Source organism: Nerophis ophidion, linkage group LG10, assembly GCF_033978795.1.
Source record: "Nerophis ophidion isolate RoL-2023_Sa linkage group LG10, RoL_Noph_v1.0, whole genome shotgun sequence".
Classification (NCBI taxonomy): domain Eukaryota; kingdom Metazoa; phylum Chordata; class Actinopteri; order Syngnathiformes; family Syngnathidae; genus Nerophis; species Nerophis ophidion.
The window spans coordinates 24512396-24528663 of record NC_084620.1 but is presented as its reverse complement, the minus strand read 5'-3'; the positions used below and the strand labels follow the sequence as shown (position 1 = coordinate 24528663).

The 16268-nt window shown below is 43.6% G+C and overlaps 1 protein-coding gene across 3 annotated transcripts; it reads right to left on the bottom strand.

Moving 5' to 3' along the window:
* Positions 1-1735: 1735 nt before the first annotated feature.
* Positions 1736-15552, bottom strand: LOC133560499 (cytochrome P450 26B1). 3 transcript variants are annotated; one of them, XM_061913082.1, is made up of 7 exons: positions 15154-15552; positions 5842-6066; positions 4408-4526; positions 4175-4331; positions 3942-4097; positions 3159-3443; positions 1736-3089 (listed from the first exon to the last, which is right to left on the bottom strand). In XM_061913082.1, exons 1-7 carry the CDS (start codon positions 15352-15354, stop codon positions 2697-2699), a joined length of 1536 nt encoding a protein of 511 aa, XP_061769066.1. In that variant the 5' UTR covers positions 15355-15552; the 3' UTR covers positions 1736-2696. The 3 variants fall into 3 exon arrangements, with proteins under 3 accessions (XP_061769066.1, XP_061769068.1, XP_061769067.1); XM_061913084.1 differs by lacking the exon at positions 15154-15552 and adding an exon at positions 11226-11360; XM_061913083.1 differs by lacking the exon at positions 15154-15552 and adding an exon at positions 10688-10729.
* Positions 15553-16268: the final 716 nt, after the last annotated feature.

Genomic DNA, 16268 nt, shown 5'->3' with positions numbered 1-16268 from the left:
CTTGAGCGAAATATTAAAACAAGTGAGTGAGTCTAAAGTTTGAGTAGAAAATGCCGTATGGCTGTTCTGTTCTTGGGCGTTACAATTGTTCAAATGCAGAGATAAAAAGCTTTCATAGAGTCTCAAAGTTAATAGAGTCGGGGAAAAAACTGAAGTGTGTCGAAGGGAATGACTCTTAAAAATATCACTTTCATCATCTTGTGGAATACAATGGGACCATGTTCGTGTCTGCAGCGATCACTTTGTAAAATGTTTGTTTGAGAAACTTTCTGTGATGCAGTCGAGTTTATTCTCTACTATTTAGTAGTGTTTGAAAGCAGAACTAAACATAAAGAAAAGGACTAAAGATTGCATTAGTTTGTTTTCTTTTGTGGCTGCTATACCTAAATATAACTGCGAAGACCTGATTGTGCAAATAAACTAACATCTGGTTAAGTCCTAGTAATACATATTGTGATTGTTGGTCCATTTCACTGTATTTTCGTTGTCGATTTTCATAACAGATACTAAAAGCTTAGTTGTTGTTGTGCAGGAAAGCCAAGTGCTTTATTCAACACAGATGACCACATTTTAATATTTTTGGTGATATTTGTTAGCATCAAGAAAATATGCTTAATAGTATCAATAAACTACGGTAGATGAATAAATCTCTTGTAGATTCAACAGCATATACTGAATCTCGATATGGCTAGCAAACATTGCTGAACAACAGGGAAAAATATGAACTTCACAGCGTAAAAACAGCTGCAGACATGAAATGTTGGTGAGACTAATATTTGTAGCAGGAAATACTTTAATAATGTTGTTCTTGATGAAAAAAAATACAGTTAAAAACTACAATGTTGATTGTTTTCCTTTATAATAAACACAGTAAAAAAAAAACGGACTGTGATAACAATTTTTTTTCTTGTTAACGAAACAAAAACGTTTTAAAAAAACAAACAACGACCCAGTCTTTTGAACAACTCCTTGAAAAGAACACTTCCTTATGATCTGTTTCCCTTCAAAGAGACATAAATCCCTTCTCTAATTTCTACTTCATTTCATTATATAAATATTAAATAAATATTTGTAAAATAATCTTATTCATCTCATAAAGTAAACCAATAAATACTTAACTAGTCATTTATGAGAACGTAGTATTGTATAGGGACGGCGTGGCGCAGTGGAAGAGTGGCCGTGCGCAACCCGAGGGCCCCTGGTTCAAATCCCACCTAGTATCAACCTCGTCACGTCCGTTGTGTCCTGAGCAAGACACTTCACCCTTGCTCCTGATGAGTGCTGGTTAGCGCCTTGCATGGCAGCTCCCTCCATTAGTGTGTGAATGTGTGTGTGTGAATGGGTAAATGTGGAAGTAGTGTCAAAGCGCTTTGAGTACCTTGAAGGTAGAAAAGCGCTATACAAGTACAACCCATTTATCATTTAATGTATGCATTTAATAATTGTTTACTTGCTCATTTGTCTATGTATTCAATATTTATTTATTATTTTCCCACAATCCTTTACTTTTACCAAGTACTTAAAATAAAGGGAATTTGTGTTTAATTTAGGTGTTTTCTCTTTTTAGTGTTTAAGATAAAATATTTGTTAGTTCATTTCCGACTTTTGCACAAGCCAAGTGTGCAATGTTGTGTGTGTGTGTACTCATGTGTGCGTGCGTGCGTCTGTGTGTTAGTTTGGTGTTACACAACCAACTTTGACCAACAAGATTTGAGCTTGACGTTGGAGTGGAAAGTTGAGATATTTTTGTTTTCATGTTTTATTACAGGAGTACATTGAACAAGGTTACAAAAAAATACAAATATGTACAATTGAAGGAAAGTACTTCTAAAATATTCCAATCTCCAAGTGCTTTGTTTTGTTTTGTGTTTTTCATCAGCCAGCACTTTTAACAATGAACATTCTACACCATTGCAGTATTTTCTTTCAAGCTAAAAACAAGAATAATAATATTAATATTAGGTTAGTAGTAGATCATTTGCCTTGCTAATACAAATAACGCTTCTTTTGCTTTTTACAAGATGCAGGTCTTAAATTTATTTCTTAAATTTATATTTATATATATATATATGTACACGCTGACTGGGCTGATGACTATTTGATTTTAAAGATGGTGTACATACATTATTTCGTATATAGAAACAAGAAAGAAAGCAGCGACATGAACAACTCAGTGGTGTGGAGACCCTCAAACCTCATTGGTCAGTCCCTCTGAGGCTTTGGTTTGGTTGGAGTTTGTTTAAGCTCCGCCCACATTCAAAGGAATCTGCTTTGTTGTTCGTGTGTTAGTGTTTGTGATGCTAGCTGTTAGCCGTCAGCTTCATGGTTGTGTTCAGCCAATCAGGAACAGGAAATCCCCTACAGTCATTGAACAACAAGACATTTGACTATTTGGGACATCAAACACTTAATTGGACCCCAATTAGAAGTGTTTCTCCTGTACCCTGTTTGATCCATATCAGCTTTTCCAGAAGCTCCAATGATCTTCTTAGTGTTTAGTTGGAGAAGAAGACAGATTAGAGCAGAACTTTTTTGGCAGCTTCTTCCTTTCTTCGAGGAAAGTCAACCAGCTGGAAGAGGAAGAGAATTAAGACTCCTTCCGCCTTTTTTTGTGTCAAAGAGAGAAGAGAAAGAAATGTCTCGTCCTCGCGTTCCTCCTCGCTCTTCTCCTTCAGGGGCGAGCTCGCCGTCATCTTTCACACGGTGGCGCCCAGCAGCTCATCCGACTTGGCCATGATCTCATTCTGGTTGGAGTCCAAGCCGTAGAACTTAACCTTCAGCCCGTCTACCGGGTGCACCACGGGTACGGTGACCACGCGGGGGAAGTGCCGCGTGGCCAGTTCAAAGCGGCTGGTGCTCGCCAGCTCGATGGCCAGAATGCGCAGGAAGAGGGTGGCCAGCTGCTTCCCCAGGCAGGAGCGTACGCCGCCGCCGAACGGCAGGTAGTGGAAGCGCCCCTCCTTGTCTTCGCCGCGCTCCTGGCTGAAGCGGTCGGGATCGAAGGAGTCTACGTCCTTAAAGACGGACGAAGTGTCGTGGGTATCGCGAATGCTGTACATCACGCTCCAGCCCTTTGGAATCTGCACCCCCTGGAGGTTGAAAAAAATAATGAGCATCAACTTTACGGACGCCATCGCCAGCGTGTCTGGCTCACTTACGTCCAGCTCAAACGTCTGCATGGCAGTGCGGTAGGCCCCCGAAACGGGCGTGAACAGCCTGAGCACCTCTTTGATGACACAGTCCAGGTACTTTAGGCTGACGATGGTATCCAGACGAAGCACCCCCTCGGGGGACAGACAGCCATTGTGAAGGAAGCCCCGCGCCCTCAGCTCCTCCCGAAGTCGCTCCAGCACAGGCGGGTGGCGCAGCAGCTGCATGATGAGAGAGGTGCTGGCGCTGGCCGTGGTGGCGAACGCTGCGAAGATCAGCTCAATGGTGGACTCCTGTGAGGGGACAGGGGCTGTTAGGTCACTAAAACAGCTTGGGAACTCATGCTAACATGCTAACGTCGCTGCCTGGCGGGAAAAAAAGGAAGTTGTGTGTGTGTGAAAGTGTGTGTCTGTGTCTGTGTGTGTGTTACATATGCGTGCTCTGCAACAGGGCCTCCCCAGTTCAGTGTTTGTGTGTGTGCGTGTACAGGAGGCCTCTTTCAGACCCCTCGCAGGGGGAGTGTTGACTTATTTTTGGCCCCGGACTTAACCCAGAAACCACATGGAGAGACAGAGTTGAGTTTCCACAGAATGACTTAAATACGTAAACAGAGGGTGTGCCGTACACCACAGTGTGTGTGTGTGTGTGTGTGTGTGTGTGTGTGTGTGTGTGTGTGTGTGTGTGTGTGTGTGTGTGTGTGTGTGTGTGTGTGTGTGTGTGTGTTGTGTGTGTGTCTCATGCCGGATGATTGATGAGTGAAAGGACAAGCGTGTGTGGACTTTCTGTGTGACCTTGAGTTCTTGCATGGTCAGCTCGGCGCCGTTCTCCTTGGCACTCTCCATGAGGACGTCCAGAGCGTCGCTGTAGTCTTTGCCGTGCGTGCAAAGCGGCTTCTCCCTGATGGCTTTCTCGATGCTCTTCTGCAGTGTGTCGCGCGCTCGCAGACCCTGTGCACCAAAAAAAAAATAGTATCCCTCAGTCTCCGTGCGCACGCTTTCTGTGACGGCGCCGCGCACTCAGATACCTTCCTGTACCCGCTGAAGGGCACGTCTATGGGCAGGCTGAATAGGTTGTTGACAAAGTCCTGGAAGGTGGAGAAAAGGTGCTTCATCTCCTCCTCGGACACCCTGAAGCCCAGCAGCACCCTCACCGCCATAGTGAAGGACAACCTCTGGCTCTCCCTGCAGGAACGCCACACAAGCATTGCCACTTAGGAGAAGCTTGGGTAAAAGTGAGGCCTGGCGTGGGTCTTCTTACCTGTACACGTTTATGGGCTCGGGGTTAGAGCTCCACACTCGCAGGCTCTCCTGGATCACCTGCTGGATTTTGGGCAGGTACGATTCCAAGGCCTCGTGGCTGAAGACTTTTGCGAACACCTGCGCGCACCAGGACACACATGAAGTGTCAGTCAGTGTTCCTTATGCTTTCATTTCAACAGTAGCATTAGCAACATGCTAATGGTTCCAGAGGGTTCCGAAACATTAGCGATGCTGCGTCTCCTCCGTGGGCCCCGCCGCCGCTCACGGATTGTCTTACACGAGCTGCTCACCAGCCCGACTGCGGGGGATTACGCACACGCTTTGACCTCAAAGCCAGCGTCTGCACCGCTTTTGTTGCCGTGGTTTTGGCCACATTCTGTCGTCATTTGAGGAAGGTGACACGCCTCGCTGAGGTGCTCCATGGTGGAGATGTTCAGCTTAGACACACACACACCCACACTGGCAATAGGTGTGTTTTAGCTGTGTCGCTCTTGGATAGGTGGATTGTTCAGCAGTCATTGTGCTGCACCACAAAAACGTGACTGTCTTTGTGTAGCCTACGGCGCGCACACACAAACACAGTGGTCCTAATAACGTCCATATGTGTTAAATTATGGGAGCCGCTGGTTCCTCAGACATGTAAAGACTCCTTTATTCTTCTTCCACCCCCTCCTCCCAACTCTCTCGCTCGCGCCAAGCCCCGCCCCCTTCAGCCGAACTTGTGAAACAGCCATGTACATGTACGTTCAAGTGTGGCTATTTAAGTACCATTATGCTTTAGCACTCCTTTCACAATAAAAGCACGTGTTTCTGTGGCTGGGAAACAGAGTGGGCGTTGCATCGCCCTCTACTGGCATCTTTCCACGTGGCAGCCTTATTTATTGAAAGCGCAGAGCCGGTGTGCTCTTCATCAGTGGAGTTCTCTTTCCTGTCCTCGTCTCCAATTCGGCCACCTCCATCTACATGTTCAGGTGTGTGTGTGTGTGCGTAGGGTGGGAGGTGGGGGATGTGTGTGTGGAGGGGTGGGGGGCAGCACAGAAAGCCCCTCTTTGTGCCTTCCTAATCAGGGGTCATTACATGAGGTTAGTGCAGGGGTCTCTAGGGAGCCGCGAGGGGATCAGAGCCCAGATTAGACCCAACCAACCCCTCGCCGTCCCCGGGCAGCTGACCCCGCCCACCTCCCGGAGAAGCCAAAGGGACAAAGTGAAAAGCTGACTTACAGGAAACGCAGCGGATTGTGTGTGAGGAAAGAATGCGCCCTGGGGACGAGGGGATAATGGCAGTAAGTGGCTGATTACCTGAAATGGTCCTGGCGAGGAAAAGACGGAGGAAAGTGAGATAATGGGCGGCGTCAGGCAGGAATTAAGTGCAGCAGAAAAGAAACAGCTCATCACTAATTCTTTTGACACAAGATGACGGCGCCGAAACTGACCTTCCTCCTCTTGCGGTGGATGTCGCCGATGCTGTTGGCGAGTGAGTTGGGTCCCAGCAGGGCGGCGGTGCTCTGCGGCCAGTCCACCGTCACCAGCGTGTGCTCGCCCATCAGAACCTTGCGCACGTTCTCTGCGCCCGTCACCCGGATCAGCGGGCGGCCCAGCAGGTGGGTCTTGAACACGTTTCCGTACTTCTTCCTCCTGGAGGCGTGGAAGCCGGAACCCTGTAGGGAGCAGCCAACTGAATCAGTTTGGAGCCTTCGTCAGACCACAATGGACACCTTTTGTGGATCTGCCTCGCAGGAGCCGAGCTGGAGCCGCTCCAGTCAGTCAGCTGACCTCTAAGCAGGCGCGGTCACTGTAAATGGCCCGTGTGTGTGTGTCTGTGCTTACCGTGTTACACACAAGCATGTTATTCACACACATGTGTGTGGTGACACATACACACACTGGCAGTAAATTCATAAAATTCACAAAAACGTGCAAAGTAAACAAACATGGAGAGGCCCGACTGTGAATCGCTGTGACAACACTAACTGGTTTGACCCTGGTGTCCACACACATACACACACATACACACACACACACACACACACACACACACGCTACTAGGACTGTGTGTGTGTGTGTGTGTGCGTGTGTGAGAGAGAGAGATAGAAAAAGTGTGATACTCTAGAGCAGCCTATCAGACAGAGACCAGCACATGGACTGTCTCAATTAGTGCACTAGCGTGCTTAGTCTTTTGCGTGCTGAAGTGTACAGTGTAAGATCAGGTGTCTGAGCACCCTTTGAGAAAAACTGACAAAAAAAAGAACATTTCTATCAGCACAGAATGCTGCCATGCAAGCCCCGAAAGAAAATATTTAGAAAAACAAGACAACATTTACATTTTATTAAAAGATTTGACCAGTGATATCAAGGATTATCCGTCAAAATTTCTGGTGCTCAAGACGTCATTCTACCCGACAAAACAGATGAAAACTTGGAAAAGTATGCAGGTCTAAAATTCTTTGTGTGTGACTGGGTCAAGTAAATTGATATCAAGACTCTCCCGGGTAAATTAAGCATCATTTTTGCTCGGGTAAGGCTGCACCTCATGATTAAATTTTGCATCTACTGCCATGTTTGTTGTTGCACGCACCGTTTACGAGTAGCGTGTTTTTCCTTATCTTTTTCAAAATATAACTATAGATGTCAACATTGTGTGTTTGCTGAAATATTAATTTATGATTGCTGCCTTTGATAAAAGCTTAACTCTTCTGGGTTTTCCTTACATAGGCTTTCTTTTATTTAGACTCGCCGAGTTGGTGGTTTACGAAATAGTTGTAGCAATGACCCATCACCTTTGATCACCCCCTGGGAGGTGAGGGGAGCAGTGAGCAGCAGTGTCGGCTGCGCCCGGGAATAATTTTGGTGATTTAACCTCCAACCCTTGATGCTGAGTGTCAAGCAGGGTGGTAGTGGATCCCATTTTTATAGTCTTTGTTATGACTTGGCTATACTTCTGCTGTTGTGAACTTTGCTTACATCTGTCACTTCAAAAATATACATTCTTGCTGGCTACTAATAAATGCTTTGGAACTACAATCTGTTCCAAACTAACAGTGTTCAGATTGTAATCATCCTAGTAAGATTAGAAGCAAAGTACAAAGCCGTCAACGTTGTTGCTGGGAGAACGAACGCAGGCGAAGACCGGCAAACTTTGATTGATTGATTGATTGAAACTTTTATTAGTAGATTGCACAGTATCAATCAATCAATCAATCAATCAATCAATCAATGTTTATTTATATAGCCCTAAATCACCAGTGTCTCAAAGGGCTGCACAAACCACAACAACATCCTCGGTCCATATTCCATACAATTGACCACTAAATGGTAACACCTGAATAAGTTTTTCAACTTGTTTAAAGGCCTACTGAAATGAGATTTTCTTATTCCAACGGGGATAGCAGGTCCATTCTATGTGTCATACTTGATCATTTTGCGATATTGCCATATTTTTGCTGAAAGGATTTAGTAGAGAACATCGACGATAAAGTTCGCAACTTTTGGTCACTAACAGAAAAGCCCTGCCTTTACAGGAAGTCGCAGACAATGACGTCACCTGTTGATGGCTCCTCACATCCTCACATTGTTTTTAATGGCAGCCTCCAACAAAAAGAGCTATTCGGACTGAGAAAACGACAATTTCCCCATGAATTTGAGCGAGGATGAAAGATTCGTGTTTGAGGATATTGATAGCAACGACTAGAGAAAAAAAAAAAACGTGATTGCATTGGGATGGATTCAGATGTTATTAAACACATTTACTAGGATAATTCTGGGAAATCCCTTATCTTTCTATTGTGTTGCTAGTGTTTTAGTGAGTTTAACAGTACCTGATAGTCGGAGGTGTGTGTCCACGGGTGTCTTGACGCCAGTGTCTCAGGGAAGTCAACGGCAGCTTTATGGACGGCGCAAGCTCAGCTGATCTCCGGTAAGAAGCGACTTTTTACCACAATTTTCTCACCGAAACCTGCTGGTTGACATCCGGTTGCGATCCATGTTCGCTTGACCGCTGTGATCCATACTAAAGTTTCAACTCCGGGAATTTTAAACAAGGAATCACCGTGTGTTTGTGTGGCTAAAGGCCCAACTCCATCTTTCTACTTTGACTTCTCCAATATTAATTGAACACATTGCAAAAGATTCAGCAACACAGATCTCAAAAATACTGTGTAATTATGCGGTTAAAGCAGACAACTTTTAGCTGTGTGTGTGTGCGGCGCTCATATTTCCTAACAGTCTGTGACGTCATGCGTACGCGTCATCATTACACAATGTTTTCACGAATAAACTCCCAGGAAATTTAAAATTGCAATTTAGTAAACTAAAAAGGCCGTATTGGCATGTGTTGCAATGTTAATATTTCATCATTGATATATAAACTATCAGACTGCGTGGTCGGTAGTAGTGGGTTTCAGTAGGCCTTTAAGTCGGGGTCCACATTAATCAATTCATGGTAGATGATCATTTCTGATCATCTACGTGTCCTGCCATTTGAGACGCATTTTGGGAAGAAGAACAGTTAGTACCTGCGGCTAAGGGGAGCATTAAACTAATTTTGTATGGCTGTTATTTTTTTATATTTCATGAAAAAAAACGCAGAAGTGATATTTTGACGCAAAAATTAATGTTTAAAACGCGGACATCCGCGTTTTCGCTGACATTTTCTATGCCTGAAGATACAGTATACTGTCTACTCAGAATGCTCATAGTGTCCAGAGAGACACGTTCCATCCCCTATCGTCGCCATCTTTGTGACATAACTATCCATCCATCCATCCATTTTCTACCGCTTATTCCCTTTCGGGGTCGCGGGGGGCGCTGGCGCCTATCTCAGCTACAATCGGGCGGAAGGCGGGGTACACAGAGAAAGGTAAATATTGTCATTCCAATAAGTGTAAAATGACTGTAATGGATTTGGAACAGCACTACACTCTCAAAATCCACACACTTAGAAAGTAAGTACCATGCACTGAAGTGCACTGACAGAATTATTCAATTCAAGAGAGAGATGTGTTTCAAGCAACATGGCTGCTTCAAATTGAGCACAGCTGCACGCTGCTAACAGTTAGCATTGGCCTGCGTCACGTTGCTAACCTGTCTCGCATGTTCGCCTTGACGAGTTGTTGACGTTGTTGCTTGGGCAGTAGCACACTCATGAAAGTGACAGTCGCCACTGAGACGTGAGAGAAATGTTATGCATTCTTTCGCCATGTTGGCACTTTTTTAAGAATTTCTCGCTGCCTTCACACTAGTGAGCTCAAGTCTTTTCACAGCTCCTGTACACTTCCTTTTTTTACCACACACACAGTCACACACACACACACACACACACACACACACAAACACACACACGCACACACACACACACACACGCGCGCGCACACGCACACACAGGTTGCTGACTGGCCTCTGGAATCCTCAGGGTGTGTGTCTGTGTGTGTTGTTTTCCAAGGTACATTTTGCTGCCACATGGATGTAGAGTGCTCTAGTATGTCTGACTACACACACACACACACACACACACACACACACACACACACACACACACACACACACACACACACACAGTGGCAGGGAGTTCCTCGGGCAGCCAGACAAGGCTCCCTTTCACACTCCAAGATACAACATAAGATTGGTGTGTGCGTGTGTGTGTGTACTATGAATGTTCTACTTCTTTTCTTCCGTTTTTTTTTTTTTTCATACATGTTATTTTGGCAGGATACGAAATGTTCTCATGTCTATACAAAATGTTCTTATTCCTCGTTCCTTAAACGTGTGCGTGTGTGTGTGCGCGCGTGCGTGCGTGTGCGTGCGTTTGTGTGTGTGGTCTGGATGACATTTTTGCGTAAAAGGTGAGAAGTGGACTCCCCTTTTTCTATCCCAAATCTGCCAATATGAACACAGCAAGCATGGAAAAATTGTGATGTAATGACGCCACACTTCTCTTGCAAGAGAACATAACCACATACACACACTCACACACAGTCAAATTATAGCGGCGAGGTCACAGCGGCCGTGTCCGCTTGTCTCTTAACGACGGCGGCATGTGGGCAACTGACGTCTTTTCTGTGTATGTCAGCAGTAATTATTTGCCCATCTTGTAGAACATCTCTCTAGTGTCCGTGCACACGCCCAGTGTCCGTGGGACGCTAAAAATACTGCCCTGTTCTGTTGGCGTTGGCGAACTTGCGCTCTCCCTTATAAATGTCTCCTTTGTAGCCTTGTGGAAATGTCCAACAAATGACTCTTTTATTAGCACCTGACAAAAAAACACAGCTCATTATGTTGACTTACATCTGCGTGTGTGTGTCGACATATCATGGTGATGCTTTGCAGGTGTGGGTTTCTGTGCAGGAGGGGTGACAGTAGCAGCAAATGTGGGCAAACCTTTAAGACTAACACATACGCATACTGACTGACCAACCGACCCTAACAATTGTTAACTAAATAACTGACATTTGACCGACCGACTAACCTACCAACTGATAAATTCACTAATTGGCTGACAGAACGACGGATAAAAGCTTTTTCTTTAATAATTGTTTCGCATATAAACATACCGACCAGCCAACGAGAGAACTGACTGACCGAGTGACTGACTCAACGACAAAATGAAAAACTAACTAATGACTTATTTGGCCGGCATAAAAGCAGCAGGTGTCGCCAGACAATGCGTCAGCCGCTCAGCTTTGGCGTGTACAACGATGCGCACGAGAGGCAAGTATGAGGTGCAAAAGCGTGAAATAAAAGTTCAAAATGGAAACTGAGAGCGAGGAGGAAGAGGTGGAGGAAAGGAGAGAAGGAAGCCAAAGGCTGTTCGGGAATTCCTTGCCTCTTTTGAGCTGTCAATCATTCAGACGATGCCAGAGATGCCAGTGAACCTCTGTGTGTTTGTGTGGGTGTGGGTGTTTGTAAGTGTGTGCGCACGTGTGTGTGTGTGCTTGTACTTGAATGCTGAGACAAGGCCCGGACCCGACAATGACCCGTGTCGCCTTGCGGTCACGGCGTGACATCAGAGAAACAGAGACAGGAAGCAAAGAAGGAAAGGGGGAGAAAAGAAGGAAACAAAAGGAGGAAATACAAGAATTAAGGAAGTAAAGGGAAAGAATAGAGAAAATAAATAAATAAATTAAAGGAAAAGAGTAAGGAAGTAAAGTGAAGAAGGAAAAAAGGGAAGAAAATGAGTACAGAAAAGAAGTGAGGAAGTAAATGAAAGTAACGCAAAAGAAGGAAATGAAATAAACAAAAAAATCAGTAAAATAACAAAGTAAGACTAAGGGAGTAAAATAAAGTTAAAAAAAAGAAACAAAAACAGAAAGGAAAAAGAATAGTAAAGTTACAAAAAGATTTAAGGGAGTAAAGAAATGTCACAAAATAGTAAAGTTACAAATAAAGAGTATAAGTAAAGTAAAAAAAAAGGAAAATAAGTAGTAAAACATGAGTAAAGAAAGTAACGTAACAATAAAGAAGTAAAGTAAAAAGTAAAGTAACAAAAAATCAATAAAGAAAGTAGGCAAGAAAAAAGGAGTAAAGGAAGTAAAGTAACAAGAAAGGAGTAAAAGAAAGTAACAAAAAAGGAGTAAGGAACTATAGTAACAATCAAGTAAAGAAAGAAAAGTAACAAAAAAGAGTAAAAGAAAGTAACAAAAAGGAGTAAAAGAAAGTACAGTAACAAGAAAGGAGTACAGAAAGTAAAGTAACAAAAAAGGACTAAGAAAGTACAGTAATAAAAACAGGTAAAAGAAAGTAAACTAACAAAAAAGAAGGAAAAGAAGTAAAGTAACAAAAAGGAGTAAAAGAAAGTAAAGTAACAAAAAAGAAATAAATGAAGTAAAGTAACAAAAACAAGTAAAAGAAAGTAACAAAAAAGAAGTAAAGGAACTAAAGTAACACAAAGGCGTAAAAAAAAGTAACAAAAAAGGAGTAAAGGAAGTAAAGTAACAAAAAAGTAGTAAAAAAGGTAACAAAAAAGGAGTAAGGAAGAAAAATTAAGGAAATGAAGGACGAGGAGTAAAGGAAGTGAGTAGTGAAAAGAAGTAGAGAAAGAGAAAGCAAAGAAAGAAAATAAGTAAAGAAATAAAGGAGCAAAGAAAGAAAAGAAGTAAAGAGTTTGGGGCGCTGCTTTGTAAGAAGATGAAGGAAGGAGGTCGAGACGCTTGAGAGGAAGAAGAGCAGTAGAATGAGGCGAGGGCGAGCGAGGGAGGCGGAGGAGAGAGAGGGAGTTCTGGCCCCTGACCTGGGGACATTTTAGAAAAGGAGATTATGCTTGTTCAAAACTCTCTAAGCGCTCACCCCGGGACCCCCACTAATACCCCTCACCCCCACACACACACTGCACCACAGACGTTCCTCCGCCACATAAAGTAGTTCTTACTCTTTCTAGGTTTTGTTGTGAAAATGTATCATACTTCCAACATCTGGATCAAAGCAAAAAAGAAGACGTAAAGGACGAGTACGCGTCTCTAGAATCCCACGCTGAAAAGACGTAGGCTGTGTGCGCGCGTGTGTGTGTGTGTGCGTGTGTGTGTGTGTGCGTGACCACAACTATGCGGGCCGAACCGCATGATGGAACCTTGTATAGATGAAGCCACCCGCCACACAATCCTGGCTCTGTGTGAGCCACTAAAGCAAGAAGTTCTGCGGGAGTCCATGGAAGCTTCTACTTGCTGTCTTTTCGTCTCTGGGCTTCACCTTCTACTCATGCACCACATTCCTACGGGCCTTGAAAGCATCGGCAGCTTCTTACTATCTCACAGCTTACTGACAGTAGGAGCAACTATGATTGATTGACATGATTGAGCCAATGCCCGACTCCGGCCACCATCATCAATGCCTTTCTATCTGGGGGAGGAGCCTGGGTTTATACAGATGCCAACTGAAGGACACGTTCTTTGGAACGTTTTAGGCCTTTCCATCAAAATAAACACAGTGTGCACGCGCCTGTGAGTGTGCGTGGACTACATGAATGTTGAGGTGTTTTCTAAAACATGATGAGGACGAGAAAAAAGTGTTTAGTGTGGACTGAAGACAACAGGAAAATCCAGCGATGCTTTCAATGACACGTTTGCACCATCAGTTAATGCTCCTCATGCACGCTGGACAAGGACATACACATCATGTGGAGCAATCCAAACTTTTAGCAGGTGTCTGCATCTGACTAAATGATGGCATGCAGCAAACTGACTGCCTCTTGTACTGCATACTGTTTGACATTTACATTTACATATATATATATATATATATATATATATATATATATATTATATATATATATATATACATATATATATATATACACACACACACACACACACATATACCGTATTTTTTGGAGTATAAGTCACACCTGCGGAAAATGCATAATAAAGAAGGAAAAAAACATATATAAGTAGCATTTTTGGGGGAAATATATTAGATAAAACCCAACACCAAGAATAGACATTTGAAAGGCAATTTAAAATAAATAAAGAATAGTGAACAACAGGCTGAGTAAGTGTGTGACGCAAAAATAACGAACTGAGAAGGTGCCTGGTATGGTAACGTAACGTATTATGGTAAGAGTCATTCAAATAACATATAGAACATGCTATACCTCCTAATCGATAAATCCCATGAAATCTTATACGTCTAGTCTCTTACGTGAATGAGTTAAATAATATTGTTTGATATTTTACGGCAATGTGTTAATAATTTCACACATAAGTCGCTCCCGAGTATAAGTCGCACCCCCAGCTAAATTATGAAAAAAACTGCACCTTATAGTCCGAAAAATACGGTATATATTAAAAAACACATATATACTAATACTCTGTCATACATATGACATTCATATGTCATATATACAATGTAAATATAACAGTAAAATACCGTAATCAATGTTCACTGTAATATTACAACAAAATAAAAAAATAGGACATTACCCTTATATTTAACAGCAATTTCACACATTTCACAGTAAAATACTGTAAATGTTGTGAAAGTGATGCAATTGTTAGCCAGTAATTTGCTGTGAATGTATAAGGGTATATGTCATTGATGTAGTAGGCATTAGTGTAATCCACAGGTCTGTAGTGTATTTTGATTGATTGATTGAGACTTTTATTAGTAGACTGCACAGTTCAGTACATATTCTGTACAATTGACCACGAAATGGTAACACCCGAATAAGTTTTTCAACTTGTTTAAGTCAGGGTCCACGTTAATCAATTCATGGTAATTGATTAATGTACACACATTATACACTATTATGTTTGAAAGATGAATGAATACTAGATGCTTTTAAAAAAATATTCAGTTTAAATTGTCCAAAAAAATAATGAATATGAATGCTTTAAATTAGAAACGAAGCGTGTAGCCAATGTATTTATTTCTGCAATGTACAATTTAATATTTCGTTAATAACAGATTTAAAGTAAACTTTTTTATACATCACGCATATACTGTGTCATGTATTTCGCATAATTTTTGTCACACAATCTTGCCCAAAATTATTCATATCCTAACTTTGGCAAATTTTGACTGACAAGTTTTCCTTCACATGTCAGCAAAAGCTTTTTTTCATGGTCTAATTCTGGAATGTGTCATTTATTTTTAATCAAGAAAAAAACCTACAGGGTTGAGTAAAAAACGCTGAGAATATTTGAATAATTGCATCTTCTAAGTGTTGCATGCGCGTTTATATTTACTTTTTTTTTTTTTTTTTTTTAATGAGAACATCCTCCGCCTCCTGCGGCCTGTCAATCAAACCAATGAAGTCTTACCTGCACGAGCCAGTGGCACGTCTCTCCGATGAAGGGGAAGCCCATGGAGCCTTTGGGCATGGGCAGCTTGCACTTCTTGTCCCGCGTGGACGTCCATCGGAGCTGCCACAGCTGCTGACACACGGCGAGCAGCAGAGCCACGCACAGCACGCACGCGGCCAGCGTGGCCAACGCCGACAGCGCGTCGAAGCTGACGAACATGCTGGTGGACGCTTCTCCTGGGAGGGGGGGGGGGGAGGATGGAGGGGGGGGCACTAACACATGGACCACCTCATGCTCTTGTCTCCCGTGGACGCACCCCTGCCTCCAGGTGGGCCGAGAAGAAGGAGAAGGTGAGGATGCTGAGAGAGGCAACGCGCGCGCGCGTGTGTGTGTGCGCGTGTGTGAACTGTGCGTGTGTGCGCCAGTCAAATGAGTGTTTATATAGCGAGGAGGCAGCGGCCAAGGTCCCCCCCCCCACCCCCCCACTTTAAAAAAAAAAAAAAAAAAAACCTCCCCGCCCCTCTGCTCCACCTCCTTCAGCTCCCGGACGACCCCCTCACGCCCCCACCCAGCCCACTCACTTGAACTAGTCACCTGCACACCGGAAGTGCGTGGAAACAAAGTCAATTTAGTGAACGTTCGTCACGGGGGCCAAACTCTCTTGGTCTTTTTCTTCTCCGTCTTGAAGACCAACACGTTTAATGTCTTAGCGCTTATTGTGTGTTACGTAACAGCGGCCAGACTGGGGGTCGTGACCTGCGTGTGCACAGGTGTTTCACGCGCGCACAAACTCTTCCCCCCTCACACCAGCCCCTGCGCGTATTGGGCAGCAGTTAAATGTCGCCGTCTAGTGGAACAACACTGCATTGCACGTTCCAAAGCTGTCACTAGGCTTTTACCTCGTATTTGTGTGGAACCTAGTTTAATTAGCTTTTTGTGTGTGTGTGTGTGTAAAGACGTCTTATCTTTACATTCCCCACTTATGTCCATTTAAGCTCTTAAGACATTACTTAAACACACTCGTCTACTGTGTGTGTGTGTGTGTGCAACCATGTTTTCAATTTCACGTGACCCTGTGACAACCTTTTACAGCAGAGGTGTTTTGATGGGCCTTTGGCGGCTTGCATGAAGTA

Bases quoted from the DNA above. Each gene is read 5' to 3' on its own strand.
- LOC133560499 (XM_061913082.1), bottom strand. From the start codon at position 15,354: ATGTTCGTCAGCTTCGACGCGCTGTCGGCGTTGGCCACGCTGGCCGCG. The intron at 4,527-5,841 runs GTCAGTTTCGGC...TGGTGCGCGCAG, and splicing joins TCCACCGCAAGAGGAGGAAG to GTGTTCGCAAAAGTCTTCAG. The intron at 4,098-4,174 runs GTATCTGAGTGC...TTTGGTGCACAG, and splicing joins CCTTCAGCGGGTACAGGAAG to GGTCTGCGAGCGCGCGACAC.